At 41.9% G+C, this 20,506-nt stretch overlaps 1 protein-coding gene across 1 annotated transcript in view; it reads right to left on the bottom strand.

The window, feature by feature from the left end:
* The window catches only part of LOC143149126 (uncharacterized), a 114,248-nt gene extending 100,835 nt beyond the window's left edge, over window positions 1–13,413 (bottom strand). Inside the window, exons 1-3 of the mRNA XM_076316221.1 lie at window positions 11,571–13,413; window positions 10,955–11,099; window positions 10,828–10,899 (exon numbers count right to left, since the gene is read on the bottom strand). Of these exons, the coding sequence (XP_076172336.1) occupies window positions 10,828–10,899; window positions 10,955–11,099; window positions 11,571–11,623 (270 nt within the window). The 5' untranslated portion in view covers window positions 11,624–13,413. The remainder of the gene's footprint in view (window positions 1–10,827; window positions 10,900–10,954; window positions 11,100–11,570) is intronic.
* Between the last annotated feature and the right edge of the window lie 7,093 nt (window positions 13,414–20,506).

The following is a 20,506-nucleotide window of genomic DNA, read 5'->3' on the forward strand; positions in this document are numbered from 1 at the left end:
CTTCGAGACTTTGTTCCTGCCTCTCTTTTTTTTTTGTTTTTAATTAAAAAGAAACGAGATTCACGATATGAAAACAATTTTGATCTTTGACGCTGATCCGGTTCACGGTGACCGAGATTACGCGTCGAGTATACTTCGTGAATAATATAATCAAACAACAACGGGTTATCGTTTCTTGCCTCGAATATTCTGGCAATTTGATCGCTCGAAGGGTATACCTCGTTTGGTCGTAAAGAGCATAACTTTGGTTGTGCGAGAATAAATTTATTGTTTCTCAACGTTTTCACGGGTATCGGCCCTCTTTGAGAGACGGTATAAATTCTCGAAAAGAAATAGGAGTGGCGATAGTGCGAAATATAAAATTGTGGAACAATCTCGGAAACTAACACACGTCTTAAGAACGTAAAATAAAGAATAAAGTATAATATAGATCGACTTGTTTCTGCTTTTCTTAAGAATTTATATAGCTCTCGAAGAGGGTCGATACCTAAGGTCGAAACGTTGGAAAAAATAAAAACTTATCCTCGTAAAGTTTGCTCCTTACAACACCATAAGGTACACCCTTCGAGCGATCGAACAATGTGGTGTTTGGGAAAATAAACACACACAATCTTTCGGAAGTTCGCGCCCATTGAAATTTCCCCCAAGTTACTTTACAGTATTTACATCCGCCTATTTGGTTATCATCTATCTACCGGGTTGCTACGAATCAGTAATTTTGCCTACTAGATTCACAATAGAACATTCAAATCCGCCTACTATGTTTACTATAGGACGTTTAAATCTGCCTATTAAGTTCAAGCTATTTAAATCTGCTTACCGGGATTACTATGGGGCATTTAAATACGACGCAAATGGGTCAAGTTAGATATAGGTATCAAGATGCATTAGTTAGCCATGGTTTGGCCATGGTTCACTCTGTAAAATTCGCAAACTGGTCCTGTGTCGGTATCAATCGTTCGCGCGTAGTTTCAGGGGGGCTTGTCCGGTGCATTAACGATCCACCGTATTTTCGGACACACCTCCAGGGACATGTTGGTCGAAGAACGAGAATCATGTTTACCGTGCCGGATCCCCGATCGTATATAAGACTCCTGGAGGAGCGTCTAGTGGGAAATATTTTCTCGGTGAAAGATGCTTGCACGCCAGTATTGGTTTTGTAGTTTCGCAGCGCTATCCTGGTTTTCTTTATTCCGGTACGTGGCTCGTTTATATGTGCAATTCGACCGTTGTACAGGCCGCTCCAAACTAACGGGTCGTTGTGAATTAAATTCACGGGACGGAGGCACTAATTTGATAAAATAGTATTCGTACTCGTAACGTAACGTTCGAACGATCTTTAAGAACCTTTGTAACTTCTACTTTCGCTTTCGTTTCCGATTAATGCATTCCGTTAAAATTTCAGAATGGTACAGTACTCGTTGTAGGTGAGTAAGTGAGTATTTGCGAGTGCAAGTATAGTTAGCTTTTGTGTAAAAAATTCTTCCCTTTCGTATCTTTTCTTACAACATTACACGCGAGAAGAAAAGGATCGTGTTTCGTTTACGAACGTAGGAAAAATAATTACGACTCGATCGTTATTGTACGGAATTATGTTCTGCGAGATTGTGGTCGTTCTTTCAGGTTCGCGACGTGGCGTTATTCGGAAATCTCCTCTAACAACGATGGAAATTTTTCTTTCCCCCTGATTCGCGAATTGAAGAGTACCAATGCCAAAATTGAAACTCGAGGAAGGGCTCGAGCCTCCCGCGAAAATTTCTCTCTCCCCGTTGACGAGAACACTGAACGACCCTCGAGAGCGCGAGAGTGACCCTCGAGAAGGGCGCGGGAAACTGAGCGTGATGAATAAAAGGGAGAGAAATTTTAAAGTGGGTCGAGAAGAGAGGCGACTACAAGCCGTGGAAAGTTAGAGCACCGAAGAGCACGGTAATTAATATCAGTTTAGCAGGAACTTAGAAGACGCAATAAGTTAATAAGCACGTCTACGAAGTTTCGCGCGCCGATCCACGGGCTTCCGGTTCCTCCGGGGCCGATTTGGCAACTCCTTAACCAGTTACGGCAATCCACGATCCACACCCCGGAGATTATTAATCGTTTCCGAATAAAATATTCGAGTGCAATTTCCGAAAATCGAGTTTCAGACTTTCGATGCATTTTTTTCGTACGACCGTTCTTCCCCCTCGCGCCATCGATTCTACACGCCGAAGTATCATCAATCGTTTGCGAATAAAATATGCGATTAAAATTTTTTTTCAATATTTTCGATGCATTCTTTCGCAGAGAATCGTTATTTTTTCGTACGCCCTGTCGATTGTACACCGATCTATAATATTATCAACCGTATACGAATAGAATTTTTATACCATATTTTTCCTGCATTTTTTCCTACACGATCATCAGTTTCCCTCTCGAATCACCGGCTCTCCGAAACATCGTACGAAAAAGTCGTGGAATCGAATTAAAAAGTAACAACCGCGAACGTTTCGATGCAACGGGTACGTTCGCGTAAGAGCCGAGATACAACGGTGCGATAAACGAAAGTTTTATCACGGGTGCGCGAACTCGAGTTCCAATTATATAAATTAAACGAAATTCTCGAACGAACGATCCTCTGGAATCGATGTGGATCGCATTGTACGAATTACCGAGGGAGAAAACCACTGGTCTCCCCAATGGAAGTTTCTAATATCGTAGTTAACGCGATCGCAACGAACAGATCGTCGCGTCGACTGGTTCCTAAGCTTGTCAACGAACCTTTTCCTCCTAGGTGGATAAAAAGCTGATGGAACGTGGCATCAGATGTACGTTTCACGGCAATTATCCGCGAGCGTAAACCATCACGATGGGTTAAAGCCACACGCTCGCTGTCGCGTCACGGTGCGCAACGTTCCCGTAACGTGACGTGCAAACACTACCTTAGCTGCCTTAATCTGGCCGATGCCTGTGTATAAGCCTCCCGCGTGTCTCCTCCATGCCATTACGGATCATACGTTACATGTTACTTCGGCCGGAAACCGGCTTCGGGACTACATCTACGGCTGCCAGCGCGCGACCCGACAATCGCTCGCGCGCGAGCCGTATTTATGCACGTGTGTTTACCTATTAGGCGACACGTCGCGCCGTACCCGCTTTCCCAGCCGAGGCTCCGCGCGATTATTGGCTGCACGCAGTTGATTACCGCGCCACGCCGTTTCGATCCACGTGAAATTGGAATTCGAACGCTCGCGCACGGACTTTGACGTCTTTCGAGCGTTGAACCGGAACCGAACCGAGCTTTCGACGAGTCTGGCCTCGCGATGTCTATCGAGAGACGAGTAAAGGGAGTTCGATTTACCCTTGTATCGAATTCGAGTATCTACGAATCTTTGAACGGTTCGTGGAAAATAATTTATCCGTACGGAATCGAGACACGGATTTGAAAGTCGAGAGGGAGCGACGATAAGCTGCGATAAGGTTGGAAAAATTTGGAAAAAAATCGATTAAGAGTAAAGGGGGTTCGATTTACCTTTAGGTCGTAATTTGACTACCCCGTGAGTCGTGTAGTTTATAAACGATAATTGGTAATAGTTTCCCCTAGTTTGAAAAATTTGGAAGAGAACAGAGGTACTTCGAAGTGTCGGAGAAGTTTACCGAGTGAAAAAAGTTGAAGGTGACCTTGAAAACTTGGGTAAAAGAAAGATCTGAATTTCGTTCGACCGATCGACGAGGAATTTTGTAAAAGTTTTCGGAATTTACCGGGTGCCTCCCCTTTGGAGGTTGCGCGAGTCTCGTGTCTTCCGTCGAAGTTACGGAGCGTCCCGAGGGACTCGCTCTCCGAACTGGCCAGGATTCACGATTAACGTGGCATAATCGACCGTCCAGCTCGAAGGAGTTCGCGCACGGGCCAACGGCCACGGTGCACGTGCTGAAGTGACGTTAAGGAGGCGTGAGAGGCCTGCGGAGGATTAAACCGGCTTATGGGCTCTAAGGCGATGTTTGCACGTCGCGTAGTGTACTTCGTGGTGTGCAACGTGAAAGCGAATACACGCATTAACGATGTCGGGACTGGTAATTGGTCGACGACACGCTGTACCTTCGATGATCGCGATAACGTCGCGTTCCTTTCGTCGACATCCTGACAAAACTCACCAAGAACGGGTCCAGACCTTGCCCGAACGAATTGACAGCTTCTCGGGGATGCCTGGACGTTGTCTCGTCCGAAAAGTTCGTCGATGCATTTATATTTCTATCCGATCTGCGGGAACCAGAACTCCGGGTGTCACGAAGAATCTTGGAACTCCAGATGTCTCGGAGAATCCTGGAACCCGAGTGTCACCATCGTTACACGTTCGAAATAAATATTCCAAGTAGAGTAAGTGGAGTGTTAAATTCTCAGGTAGTCGGTATACTTTCTCAGGTACCAGTGTTTAATTCCTGGCTCTGTGCTCCGAGGAAACACTTCCTCGTGTGTCGAAGGATCTCGAGGATCCTCCGGAGAGTATCTTTAGCTATTCGCTATCGTTGAGGCGAACAAAAGGTTTAAATTCTACGTTAAGGGTTTTCTAACACCCTGATAAAGGTGGATACTGGAGAGTAGGTATCTTTTGTTCGCGATCGTCGGATCAATGGGGTCAAAGATACACTGATTTAGGTACTCGTGAGCGTTGGATCGAGGAACTCTTCCTTCGCACGTGAGATCTCGTTAAGATTAGGTACTACCTAATTACACGGTCTATCGATCTCTGTACATTTAAGTGCAAGAGTAGATGGAATTGTTTGTCAGTCCAGCTGCAAAAATGACGCAAGAGTAAACATCCTTCCAACTGCTGGAGATTGGAGTCTAGGGTCATCTGTAGCTCTCGATGACTGGTTCTGAGTCAACGCTCCCTGGTAGTGGATACCAAGGTGTGTCCATTTCTGATCGATGGGTTTAGAAACACTCTAGTCTAAATACCCAAGAACTCGCATTCGATGCGGTAGCTTATCGTTACGAGTAAGCGAAATTTAGAAAGTTTAGCTAGCCACTTTATACGGATCCTCTCTAATTATTCAAAATCAATCCCCTCTGCGAGTGGTGGATACTTCCATAGCTCGTGATCTCCCCAAGTATGAGGTTTATACGCGAAAGTCTAGGTAACCGTGAACGCCACAGTACGGAACTCGCACTCGCAAGGATTAAATTCTACGTAAATAGGGTATTAAGTTTCCAAAGGGGGAATTAATTTCTCAACTATAAGCGTTTAATTCGTTTAACTGGCGACTGGTCCTGGAAGAAACAAGGATCCCTTCGTGCGAGCCGAGTAACCTCCGCCCTTGGGTACGAGCGCTACGAAAGAGACTTAAATCCCCTCTAGGTGCTTTTCTCATCCGCTGGTGTTCGATTCGTCCACTCGTTTCCCATCCATCGTTCGTGGAAACAAGAACCCCGCGTGTTCCGAGCGATCCCGGCGATCACGGAGCCATCAAAATTGATTACACGCCGACACCGAATGAACCCTTCCTCGAGGTAACTTCGCTCCGTCGCTCGTTTACATCGTCGCAAATCGTTACTGTCACTCCCATTAGGCAAACAAGTCATTTATCTTTATTAACGGGCGCGTTAGGGTGTGTTTAAGATCCCGTGGATCTTACGCACGGATTCATAAGCTCTCGCCCCAGATATTAGCGACGTTAATATGCATATTAATATCACGCACGGGTCTAACGCTTTGATTACTTTCCGATAACACTCTCGTGTAACTTCCATTGCCCTCGTCCCCTCCCCCTGCTGGTAAACTGATAATTTATACGATCTAATTACGGATTCCTCCGCGAGCTTAATTTCGAGCTTCGACCCCCTCCAGCTTCGACGGTTACGAGCCTTCGAAGCCCCTGTTTCTATTTCTCTTCCGAGACCGGGCATCCTGGCTCGTCCGACGATCTATTTTGATCTCTTTTTCCATTCGGGGGCATTCATTATGCGGAGCTCTGTCGGTGACTTTGAATTAATGGTCCGGAGCAACGTGTTTCAAACGATGACGTCGTTAGAGACTGCTCCGGATGCCGGCGAAATGGCCCGCTCCGGGTATATATACTTTTCAACGACTATGGACATCCGATCGAAGAGAGGAGCGAGGATCTAGCCACGTCGTCGATGTAGAGTAACGCGTTCAACGTGATCTCCACGAGTCGATGGATTTTTACTTACGGAACCGTATCGAGTCCCCCTGTTTGCGACGAGATCACGAGCAGAAAAACGGGAAACACTGTTCGAGCATTTAAGAAGAGAGAATACCCGGGCGAACGTTCACAGAATTGAAATTATGTTGTGGAAAATAATTTTTAAATCGGTAAAAAAGATTCTCGGTCGAAGAGCGATTTTATTTCAATGTCCATCCCGTGGTATCTAAAGTAAGAAATGGCGTCGATATCTAGACGGTTGAAAGAAAAGAATATTGAGACGTTTAGTGGTATATATTATAACAGATTAGGGAGAAACTTTCTACGTTAATTCTTTGCATAAATTTTCACGTAAATACTTTTTGCGAGGAATTGAAAAAGACCCGAGGTTTCTGGACGAAAATGTCCCGAATGTAACTCTAATGTATGGAAATCGTCCATGGTCAAAAGGTTGATCGTTAAATGCCCTTTTGTCGATAATTGGTCTCGCATCGAAGAGAAAAGTACAAACTATCGACAGTGACGCCGATCAACTAGTTACACCGTGCGGTTGCTTACCCTCTCTCTCTCTCTCTCTAGCACGTCTCTCGCGTCTCGCACTTATAATTTGTCCGCTCAAGGTAATTGGACGGCCGTTTCCCCACTCCTCGTTTCTCAGTCTCCCGTCTATTCGCTCAAGCTCGTAGACACACGCCCTCTATCTCTCGGGAAACAAATTGACACGATGCAAACGCGCGAGTCGTCCCGTTCGCTCGATCCGCAATGAGAAGGTGGTTGTCTCGCGCGACTAATTGATTTTCCTTCGACCATAATCGAGATACAAGTGAAACGCAGGGTCCTCGGCCGCCGATAAAACGAGAGCCCGGAAATGAAGGAAAAGAAGGAGAAGGGGAGAGCACGACTCGATTCACCGAGATGCAACCGCGGCTCGTATAATTTGGCGGTCCTTTGTGCCGATTCGCACGCGCGGAAACACGCGGGTGCTAATATCCTGGTTAACAAACTAACGATGTATATACACGATAATACCCAGCGCATCGATTATCCCACCGACGTAGAATTATTTACGCAAACGTGACCTCACCCATCGCGACTCCGCCAGGTGCTACCCCGGAGATTCGATTACGCGACACATTATTGGATAAACTGCTTCGAATCCGCGTTCTCCCTTGATTGAGATTTATCTTACCCCCGTGCTCGAGGAGATTCTATTTTCCACCGTGTATTTACGGTTTCCCGTCCTCGTCGTTCGTATCGGCCTCCAAATATTTTCGACAGGCGCCTTCGACGAAGAGGAAAATTTCTGCGTTCGAGATGAGCGTTAGATGCGAGATAATACCCGTTTCTACGGGTGCGTTAACACAGAGAGAGAGAGAGGTTTAATTTACTCGCGTGAATCTCCGCGAAGATTTTTCCATCGTATTCCCTTTCGTTAAATTTCAACGATCGATGTATCGATGGATAAAAAAAATATTCTCTCGTTCCTTGTTAGACTCCATTGATCGGTGCATCCACAGAGATGTCCAAGTTGTCCCCATTCGTCTCGTTAAAGAAACGTGGTTCGAGTTGGCCACGATTGTCCCCGGTAGAAACCTCCATCGTGGGCCCTTACTTTCGAAAACACCGATTTTATTGGAGACTCGTTCGCTCGGATCGATTCGAGAATCCAACCTGTCTCGATTCCTCGCGGATGAAACGCGACATCGGCTGGATTCCATCACCGAACGATCCGGGAAAAATTATGTCGAGACCCGCGCGAGGCGGAAAACCGTGCTGAATTCCTCGAGGTTGGTGGACGGGGGTTGCGCGAAAATGGCGGAGTCATTAAATCGGGAGAAGAAAAGACGACAAAACCGCGAGCTCACAATGGGCCCTCCCAGGCCGGCAAGGTCGATACAGAGAGCCACGAGGCAGGACTCATCGCCAGGAAGTCGGGGGTAGCGATAACAAACCCTCTATTGAACCGCGCGCGGCTTCTGGGACGAGAGTCTCGGAACACCATTGACGAAATAGAAGATATCTGGGAATCCGTGAGAGGTGCTCTGTATTCCGTCGGCTACTACCAGTAGTCGAGCTGCGTAGGTATGATCGTTTCTAGGCAAGAGGGACGCGAGCGGGCAGCGTTTAATGCTTTTAAGTCGACGATTTCGGTCGGAGGGAACCGTTGGATCGGATCGGCTCGAACCGACCGAATCTCGGACCGAGATGCCGAAACAGTCTCCGAAAAATCATTTCCAGCCAGATAGAGAACTCTGATTCGGCCTTGGATCGAATCTGCCCGATACGGATTGGAAAATTAACGCGTTCCTCCGAAAGAACTCCGAAAAGAATACATCGCGATGGGAATAAAAAATTAACCGCGTTATTCCGTTCGAGAAAATATACATTTTTGGAAAATTGAAACGTTTTCCAATTCCAGAAAGAACGTATCGCGATGCGAAATGGAAAATTAACGCGTTCTTCCATTCGAGAAAGAATACCTGTTACATCCGCTCTCGTTTGTTACGATAGTTTGCGAAGAAATTGTGGAACGGGAGGATTGGTCGAAAGAGATCCGAAGAACGCACCAGGATCGATTACAAGGGACAACGAATCGGTAAATACCTTCTTCGCCGTTGCTCGACGGCGTACCTGAAAACTTTATTTCGAAATTAAACTCGAAACGATACAAACAACGAAGCGGGCGTAGATGCACGTCCAAACGGCCCAATTGTGTTCCATCGTGAAATTACAGACGTTGCCACACGCGCACGCATTTACATCTCCCTTGTCCTCGTGGAGAACAATCGACAAAACACTAATATTTGTAGCCCCGGAACTCTCCTCCGTTGCGAATCTATTGTCTAAACCGTTCGGGGGTGTATTCCCAACTAGCGTTCCCTCTACTTTACCAACTACTTGTATAGCTATTCCGAACGATGCGATCTCTCATTGTTTCTCTGTCCTATCACCGTCTCGCTTTCTCTCGTTGCTATTCTTTCTACGTAGAACGTTGATAACGCGTTACACAATTTCGTGGAACCGATCGTATCCGTTCGCCGTTACGTTCGATTTGTACAAATTCCCGTATCTATTTCTGGCCGACGATCGATCATTATTTACGTCGGTCGCGCGTGATTACACGCGCAACGGCGTACGACGGAACGAATTCATCGGTTATCGATAAAGTAATAAATGTTCTCGAAGCGTTGCGCGATCAACGATAATGGCGACGAAAAAATTTCACGCGGAGGACAACCGACGACGAGTTACACGATAAACGCCAACGGGTTCGTTCGATCCTCGATCAATGGCGCCGGTTCCCGGCAGGGTGTCGATTTCCCCTCGTGACAGCAGACTGGTTTCGCGCTCTTCAAGCCGGTGTACTTCCAGCCGGTCGCGTTACAGATTTTCGCGTACACCGCCACCTGAACACACACGTATACGGCCATCGATGAAAATGTGTACGCGCGAACGCGCGCGTCGATGGAAATTCACCAAAAATACGCAAATGAAGCGTCCATCGAAATACGAAACGATAGAAGAACATTCGTGGTCGAATAAGGGAGATTCCGGGTCTCGAAACGAGACGAAAATACGAGTAGAAAATGGAATTGCGTCACCACGAATTATTCCGATCGTTTCGATCACGGTAGATGGTTAGACACTGACATTCTTTCTGCAAGAAAGGCAATCTTTTTCTTTGGGAAACGTCGAAGGAAATGTAATTGAGTTGTCACTAGAGATATCTATTTGACGTATACAACGTACGTGTAAGTACACTTCGATACGTGTAATTTTTGACGAGTAACTGATCGTTGTTACGTGGAATCGTACACGATTGGAGTACTTTTAAAGACACGTGTACAGAATCGTATTTAATCGTCACCGATTCGGAAATTTGTTTATCGATGTACAAGCCGTTTTTTCTCGTTGCTTCCTCTCGATACACGGTAAAACTTTTCTCAGATACGACGAACGAAATTACGAGAAGAATAACAGAGATAAAAATTTTTTCGTACCGCGCCAGCTAGCGTTTTTTTTTTCCACACGAAATCCGTTTTTCTCGCGGCAGGAATGCCGGTGCGTGTCTGGCTAATTTCTAAAACGCTGCGTCTGGTGCAACGAACACGTGCACAATTTCTATCGAGATAAAAACGTCGAACAACGAATAAAATTGTAAATAAACTTCCCGTGCGTTACCCGTTGAACGAAACTAAACATCGGACGCGCGATATGAAATATTTCACGATGAATAAATAAAAATTTCACCGTCCAATAGGTTGTAAACGTAGCGAATGAATCGCTATACGGTGGTTTTATCCGTCATTCTTTATACGAGTAAAATGTTGCCCGTCTGTGCTGTACAGTGGTGAACGCGACAGATTATGCGAGTATTTTTTTCAGCGGTGACCGGTACATATTTCTCACATTTTTATCGCTGGTTATCCGTTTATCGCGTGTTCCGTAATATCCAAAGATCGTATTCTCAGTTTCGGAATTTACAGAAATTCCGGTATTCGATTGTCATTCATAATATACAGTGTACGCGAGTGGTGTGTGCCCGGCAAACAAACGAATAAGTAATTCGTACACTTGGCAAATGAGCGAGCGACCCTAATAATTGGCAACCAAACGAATAAGTAACCCGTACACTTGACAAACGAACGTATAACCGTAACGTTTGTCAACTAAACGAACAAAGCTCACCTGCAGATTCTCCACGTGAACTTTCAGCTTCTTGCAAATCATCTGGGGCGCCTTCTCCTCCGCGCTCTGGCCCTGCACAAAATTTACAAATCGGCCAGGTTGTTCAACGCGCGGATTATTTACTTACCAGAGCAGCGCACAAACGTCCACACGTGTCCTCCCCTTGGTCGTCACACGTGACATTATATTGAAGACCGCCTTCGATAATTGGTTCCGGTATTTGCACCGGAAACACGGCGCACTGGCACTGACCATTTTCGACCGCCTCTTGCCTGGTGGAATCGAACACGGGGATAAACGTTATCAGTCGCGTAGTCCGATGATCGAAAAAAATACGTAATCTACGGCGAGAACCGTATTCTTCTCGGAACGGTTCTCACACATATTTGTTTTTGTAAAAGTACAGGGTGTCTCGATACTTGTGAACGTGGATGTGCACAAAGAAAGGAAGCAAATCGACTCGGTACTGTTGCACGGGGCACCTGTTGAAGCACACGTTGAAAAAATCTGACAAAAATACGGAATACATCGTGCCCGGTACTTTTGTCGCGAGTTTCCCCGATAAGACGATCGTCAACCGTTCGGATCGAAGGAATCTCTCGAACGAAACTCGAACCACGCGGAAAACCGTGCACCCTCGTCGACAAGCGAATCTCTTTAACGAGATTCGACGAACGATCTTGTTCGATATTACTACGGGGAAACATTCAAACGGAAGATAAAAGTATCGACGAGATTGTTACTTTGCGAAGGGCAGAACGACGAAGAGCAGGACCAAGTGCAGGAAACGATTCATTGTGCTGCCGGGGACGTTTCGACGCTCGATATCGATGCTACGTTCAGTTTCGCGACACGAACGATGAACAAACGAGCGGACGCAACGTTTATAAACCACGGAAACCCCCTACCATCGATCCGTGATTCGCATACACGGTCGCGCGATGCGATCCCCGCGATGTCTCAAATTTTCGATCGATAACTCGCGAGACGAGTTGCAACGCGAGAACGAAATTAAATTTGGTGTCGGATACGCGGCTCGGTTTATCTAAGGAATGTCTCGTTATCCAGAAGCGTTAAACAAGATTCGATCGAGTCTTCACCGAATATTTCACGCGCAACGAACGGACGTGAAATATTCACTCGAACGAGCTGATGGAGGAACAAGTATACCATTAATTCGTGCACACGTTTGCGAACTACAGCCCTGATTAAAAGTCATAGGAGGTTTAACCATTTGTACAAACTTTGGTCAACGAATGGAAATTATTGAAATTATTTTGCTCGACGTACGTTCGTTATTAGATGGATATAAAAAAATAATAATATTTTATGGTTAGAATGTTTCGAATAATGAAAAATGTAGTTGAACAATCGAAAAAGAAATATCCAAAATCGCAAACGGAGCTGTGGAACATTTTTTGATCGAAAACTTGTAAAAAACACTAATCGCCGATGGTTGTTAAAATACCTGGAGGATATATAAACGAAATAAGATGTAACCGTTATTAAGGATGATTAACGAGAGTTTGAGAAAATTATTGCACATATTTTTCATTTTACGAATAGTGCTCGGTTCCGAGGGATGGAAGTTCCAAAAGGGGGGAATTCGTTCGCAATTTAGATGGCAAATAATTATTTCCAATTCAAACGTCGATCCATCATGGGACCCAATGGAAAGCCCATTTTCTTCGAGCAATTTCTTATCTGTAATTACTTTCTTTGCCCTTGTGCGCGACTAAAAGAAGAGGTCCTCGAGTTCGTCGAGAAACATGGAAGAAAAAAATTTCGATCGAAAATCGAGATATATCGATACCAATCTTTTACTTCGTATCTCGATCAAAATTAATTTTAGGCAAATTAATCGTTTGCAATGCACAAAATTAATTTCCGCAAGCTGATCAATGATTCACATTACTGAAACAAGATTGCAACATTAACGTCCGAAAAATGCGTGAATATTAATAACAATCGCGTAGATGAACAAACATTCACCGAAACCGTTCGCCTTCACAGATTTTGCAATATTTTGATGTTTATTTATATATTAATAATCGATGTAAGACAATAGATTAAAGAATTATTAACAATATCCTGGTAGCAATGAATTATCGACCTCGAATGGTATCAGTAGTTTGTAGCGCCACCTGTATTGAGAGGTGTGTACCAGATATGAGATGGATTTTGCAGACAATGCTGTTCGGGTCACATCGATTTTTATCGATCGAGTAAAGTATAAAGTACGAACGCAAAGAGCGATCAGAATTAAAACTATGTATACCGACACTTTGTCCAACTACGGTTGAAATTAGAATCGATTTGTATTTAGCGGAAATTCTGGAAATCCATACGAGACTGCTAGAAACTTAAACACAGAGTGAAAAGTATTCTTCGTCTTTTACGACAGATGAATAACTTCGTGGACCGATAAGACGAAAGAAACGTACTCTACCCTACATTCGAACTCATCTTGCAATAAACCATGTACGCAAGATCGCAGCCATTCGCTCGTATTATTTGCTACGTAATTAACAATTGTATTATAATGCTACTCATGATACGATTGTTAATTACGTATTAAATAATATCGATTGCCCAGGTTTCACCTCTTGGAGGTTGCTGCGAATAGAAACCCGCCCTACCTAGTCAACCTCCTTTTATTAACAATGTTTATTTATCTATACTTTTCTACCGTGCGAATGGAAAACGATCTTTGTTCGAAGAATCAACAAAGAAGAGAGTTTTCAGGAGAATCTACCTGGTATAGTCACTATTTACTATAGTGAATAACTATGACACAAGTCGATTCAAAATGGATCACCATATTTTACAAGAATTAAATGGAAATGCGTAATTGCACGAATGAAACGTACTTGCTTGAAAATTAATATTAATTATTTCTACCTAAATGAGCGCTCATACTTAATAGTAACAGCCTACCTACGTAAAGTCTAATGTACCTAATTATACACTGCAGTGTTCTTTTTCTATCTCATAAAGAGAATTATCTACCTATGTGGCCACTATATAAAAGCCTACCTAACTTTTAAATTATTTCATTTGCATCCCACCTGTAAACATGTGTACAAAAGAACAGGAAAATATTATGCATGTTTCCATGTTGCGCTGATCATTGATCCCGCAAACGTTTTCCTGAAACATAAATTTAAAAATATTAAACTCAATGTCACAAGGCATGACTTTTCAAAAGTGATGAAATGCAGGATCCTTTTGTAAATACTTTTACCGCTTTTGTCCCAGACTTATAGTAACTACTCGTCTGACCATAGACGGGTAATACTACTTGTCTGACCACAGACGGGGTAAATTTGCTTGTCTGTTTAGGGGCGGGGTGATACTACTTGTCTGACCATAGATGGAGTATTACCAATTGTCTGACCGTAGGCGGGGGCTATTCTTTAAATATATCAAAAATGTGTATATCAAATATATATATATATATATATATATATATATATATATATATATATATATATATATCTTTGTAACATTTTTGATATATATGATTCAAAAAATTATATAATCCACCATTAACTTCTTAACTGTATTTCCAGTAACGAATACTCGATTTACAATATGACAATTACAACAATATTTTTAATTAATTAACAATGACATCAGCTCCGAGGCATCTCCGAAGGACCTGAAACAAAAATCGTAATCTGTGAGTGATCATCCATGAAATTCCTCATAAGTGGAAACAAAATCGTGATCGGGTCATTCTGTCGCAACACTAATTTATTAAATAGAAAATGAAAAAATACTCCCGAGAGCAGTCACACAGACTGCTTCCTTATTCGCGACACTAATTCATTAAATAGAAAATGAAAAAATACTCCCGAGAGCAGTCACACAGACTGCTTCCATGTTCGCGAAGTTAATTTATAAAATGTGAAATGAAAAATTCTCAATAAAAATCGCGGAAGTTGCTTTATTATTCGCAACACTAATTTATTGGGATTAAATGGAAAAATTCCCAAGAGGAAGCACGTGGAGTGCTTCGTTATTCGGACGCAATTAATATTCATAATTCGCAACGCTAATTTCAAACGCGATCAGTTCTCATTCGCGACGCTAATTTCAACCGCGATCAGTACTCATTCGCAGGATTAATCTCAACTGCGTTCGGTACTTGTTCGCAACGCTAATTTCAACCGCGATCAATTCTCATTCGCAACACTAATTCGAATCGCGATCAGTTCTCGTTCGCGACACTAATTCAAACCGCGATCAATTCTCATTCGCGACACTAATTCGAACCGTGATCAGTTCTCGTTCGCGACACTAATTTCAACCGCGATCAGTACTCATTCGCAGGATCAATCTCAACTGCGATCGGTACTTGTTCGCAACGCTAATTTCAACCGCGATCAGATCTCATTCGCGACACTAATTCTAACCGCGTTCAGTTCTCATTCGCAACACTAATTCAAACCGTAATCTGTACTCGTTCGCAGGATCAATGTCAACTGCGATTAATACTTGTTCGCAACGCTACTGCAAATCGCGATGCGTCACCAGGTTACTGGCTCAATTGGCCAGCATACATGTACGTACACGTACAATACGCCATTGTGTACATACGCCGGCTGAAAAACACACTAACTACTACATAACTACGTGCAAGTACAGTGACAAAGAAGTAACAGGAATGACTATCCATCCTCGAACGAACATTCGAAGATGGAGTGCCATTTGTTGCGGCCCTCTCTTGAGACAGTTTGTCGAGGCCTCTTCGGCTTGTAGCCTCTTCGGCTTACCAGCCTCTTCTTTCTTCGGGCGGCATTGCCCGATCTGAAACCCTACGTTTCGCGAAAACTGCGTACAAAACGCGTGCGACCGTGCAAACGATTCAGAAATCGTTGGTCGTACAATGCACGCGTGAACAAATGGAATTTCGAGCGTTCGTTCGTTTCGAGGCCCTAATTCGACACGACCGCGTCCGCGAACAATTAAAGCAGAGAAATCCGAAGAATAGAAAGCAATGCTGGATGCAAACGACATTCTTCGTTTGCACCAGCTTCGCCATCGATTCTTCGGATTGTCCTACAGGTGCAGGTACGTCACGCAAAAACGCGCCTACCCGAATTGAGAATGCGACGACCTGCCCTGGCCCTACCTAACCGTTCTTAGCACACATACCAGAAGTAAGTTACCTGACCTACCTGGCCCTGTATTTAAAAAATGGCAAAACGCATTCTCTCAAACACAACCACTCCACGGTTCTCGTTCATAACGCCCGGGTGCAATGAGCCTAACCTAGGGAGGCGTCCCCGGGACACCTCCGACACCCGAGCTTATATCAACATACACACTCTAAGGTACGTACCAATTTCCTGAAATCGGTTGACAAAGACTAGCGATCATTGCGTATACGTATTGTGTACGAAAATGTAACATTTTAGTTAATTATAATTGATAAAATGTATCGCGTATACTTTCATTCGAGAAGCTACTAGCATTCATTTCATAAAATTGATGGCATTGTCGTTATATATGGAAAAAAATATATATTTAGGTAAGAATGTAAACGATTGTAATATAAATACAATAACAAATGGACATTTGATATATTTTAAAACCGACGCAATTCCACAGCCTAACCACACACACATATAGTATGTGGAAAGTTACGTCGTGCACGATACGCTAGCGCAGTGTCAACCGCTGACACAGATTATCATTATAAATCTTACAAACTATGTCATCGTGACCATTGCTTTCGCTCGGTCGAGTAACTCCTGGGCACTTGAACGAGTTCAAGCAATGGACACGGAAAAATTATCCTGAAAATCCTGAACTAAAAAGAGTGGTTAATAGATGTAGCGTATAACGAGATAGTATTCTTTCGTTCTTTCGCATTTTATTTTTCATTAAAACGACTCGACCTCTTATTCGTATAAAATGAAGAGAAAATTGAAAAATTGTATTCAGAAGGAAAATTACTATAATGAAAATTACGTTATTTAGAAGAAAAAATTAATTAATTAGTAATAATTATTTTGCAAATAATGTAGCTTGAAAATTTATAATAAATCATTGAATTAAAGTGATTATATTGTTAATTAAAATATTGAATTTCCCTCGAGCGATTTCGTCGTCAAAGAAAATTTTTCAATAGATGAACTTTGACTCAGAAATCTACTCGTCGCGAAATGTCTTCTTGTACATAAAATTCGACATCGTATTTCTTATCCAGTAAAGACAAACTATCTCAAACATATACTCCAAATATGCTCGTAAACATATTCGTTTAATAAATATTGAATATAATATATTTTCAATCATAAATATAGTATGAAAAACGCGGTGTACAAGAAGACCCCTAACCTGAACTAAGAAATATATCGTGAAATGTTGCTGCTCACGGGTATATTGTGAATATACCCGCGGTCACTGTACTTGCCAAGGATACAAATATAAATACAACCGGTCACCCGTGTCGATTCGGACCTTTCGCCCTACGACGTGTTTGGGGACCGGAGGAAAACAAATGGCATGCGACTCACCGATCGCAGAACACGACCGAGTCAATACCCTAACGATGAACTCCGATGATGCTGATGTACCAAGTCATCGTTGATTTCCCAGCCAAATGTAATCGGAGAAGTTGTCGGAGCCATGGTCGCGATCCCAAAATGTGGAAAATCTGAAAAAACTATCACGAAACATGACAATCTGTTTTTAAAGTTACAAAATGTTTTCAATTTTAATAGAGAAGTATCAGATTCTTGAATCTAACGAAAATATATACTTACATTATTCGCTCGTGAAGCATCGCCCAATACTCCTCTTCGGTGATGCACTGACTCTAATACCGTTGACGAATTTAATTTTGAAGATTATAAAAAAAAAAATAGAAAAATAAATGAAAATAAGTTACCAACGCGAGCGAGGATCGTAGTCGACGAACAACACTGATTCTAGTCTCGCGATTGCAAAAGAAAAGAGAGCCACGGTGCTCTAGAAAGAATTTACAATACACGAGAAACACTGAATTTATATCGCGTATACCTAAAATTTCAACGAAACTCTACTCGGAGCCACTGTGCTCCGAAAAACAATAACGACTTTCTACGCAGCAAAATTTGACTCTACTGACCGCATTGCGCGCGGTCGTCAAAATTTCTGAAAGAAATAGTGGTTAATAAGAGGGGTATTAATAAATCGAGTATTCGTAAAGGAAATACTGCTCTTCCTTAATATTTCAAAAAACATACTAAATCGCGACCGAAATGCAATAAGAGGTTATAATTTAATTTTAAATCGTTATACGTATCAACGTCAAAACAGTTAAAATTAATCTTTCCTTACTTACTCTTCGCACTAGACGACAATTAAATCATAGATACATACAACAAATAACAATTGAATAGAAAAGAAGTTGAATAGTCACATACGTGTCACCTGTTGATCTTACTACTTTGAAGATTTTTCCAATAGTCCGCGAATTCCGTTCGAACTGATCATGAAGTGTCATGGCGCCGATGACGCGATGCTAGCGCCCCAATTTCAACCAGGAATCTCTAATGGAAATAAAAAATTTTAAACACATTTATCGAAGTAAAAAAAGTTGTACTGTAATTAAACAACATACGAATTCGAAGTATTTTGCGTAAAATTGTTATTCAATCCAGAAATATAGATCGATGCGCATCAATTAAAACTTGATAAATTATGTAAAAGAAGCGCCAAGCTGTGAATTTTTTTCGCGACTCCGGTTAAATTTATGATCAAAAGTATATTAATATTGGATAATGCGCGAATAGAAAGCCAACGAGAGTAGTAATACCGATAAGAAGCTAATAGATATTAAAATATAAAGGACACGCACCTCGATGTTCGCAAATTTCTCGAATTTGTCGCTCGAATCTTTCGGTAGGTATTGTCCTTTTGACTTCCCCGGGGCAAATGGCCGACCTCTCGAGCTATACGACGTCACGTACACGAGCGACGCGACACTAGCGCCACAATTTCAATCGCAAGCCGCTAACCGAAAGAATAAATTTTAAACACGTTTATTGAAATAAATTACGCCGTATTGTAATTAAACGATATACGAACTCGAAATATTTTGCGTAAAATTGTAACGCGATCCAAAAATACAGATCGATACGTATCGATTTGTACTAGATAAAGAGTGTAAAAGAGGCGCCAAGCCGCGAATTTTGTTCGCGACGCCAATTGAATTTATGATCAATCGCGAATCTTTAACGGAGGCAATAAATTTTAAACATGTCTATTCGAGTAAATAGAGCTGTATTATAATTAAGCGGTACACAAACTCGAAGTATCTTGCGCAAAATTGTAGACTAATCCGGAAATACAAATCGATACGTAACGATTAATAGTTGATAAAGAATGTAAAAAAGCGCGAAGCTGTGAATTTCGTTCGCGATACCGATTGATTTTATGATCAAAAGTATATTAATATTGAATAATGTGTGAATATAAAGCCAACGAGAATAGTAATATCGATGATAAGTTAATGGATATTAAAACATAAAGGACACGCACCTCGATGTTCGTAAATTTCTCGAGTCGCTCGAATCTTTCGATAGGTGTTATCCGTTTCACATCCCCGGGGCAAATGGACGACCCCTGGCGAGACGCGGCATCAAGTACCCGAATGACGCAACGTTGGCGCCAAAATTTCAATCGAGACTCTATCGAAAACGATACATTTTAAACACATTTATCGAAATAAATAAGGCTGTATTATAATTAAACTCCAATTCATATATTTATTTATCATAGTTATAATCTAGGCGTGTTTAATTCAATAAATTAAATGGTAAATTAATTCGATAATATAGATCGATATGTATCGATTAATACCAGTTGATACTAATCGATACAAATTTTTCTAATGCACAAGACTCGACATTCGATCGAATATAATTTCCAAAATCACCACTCTTAAATGATGAGATCGCTCCAAAACCACTGATATTTTTACAAGGTCGGCATTTCAGATCGTGATACACCAACTCCTTGATAAAATAATATGTCGGCTGTATTTTTTTAGCGATAATATTGGTTCCAATTTCTAACTTTGAAAACGAACGAAACTTATTACTACAATATTTTCTGAGACTTATAGATTGGCCGGAACAATAAACGTTGAATAGAGACGAATTTTCTACGTTTCTACATTTACCAACCTAATTTAATTAAATATAGTTTGAAGAATAACTGTTCTTAAATGCCAAAACCACTGGTATCTTAGTTCACGTGATACCGACTTTTATATAATGAAATGTTTACTTTACATCTCATCTGTGGATATACAATAAAGCAGAGATCTGTGTATCTTGGAAACCTGATTAGTCACATTTGTAGTTGCTAGATGGCTGTAGCTGTACCAATCTTTCCAAAATCAATCCACGAATTTCGCACATACTTTTATATAAATTATTATATCGTTATATTCAATTACATATATAAATATAAAAGTACGATAAACTAAGTCTATAAATATTTGTTTATGACCCAAAACTTTAAATGAAAAAGAATTTAAACAGAAGCTCGATACACGTAAACGAAGATATTCAAAATTACTTTTTGAGTTTTATATTATATTTATAAATCAATTTTATGTAATAAACAATACAAAAAATAAAACGAATCAAATAATTAACAAAATATATTCAGCTCGATG

This window comes from Ptiloglossa arizonensis, chromosome 7 (assembly GCF_051014685.1).
Source record: "Ptiloglossa arizonensis isolate GNS036 chromosome 7, iyPtiAriz1_principal, whole genome shotgun sequence".
Taxonomy (NCBI): domain Eukaryota; kingdom Metazoa; phylum Arthropoda; class Insecta; order Hymenoptera; family Colletidae; genus Ptiloglossa; species Ptiloglossa arizonensis.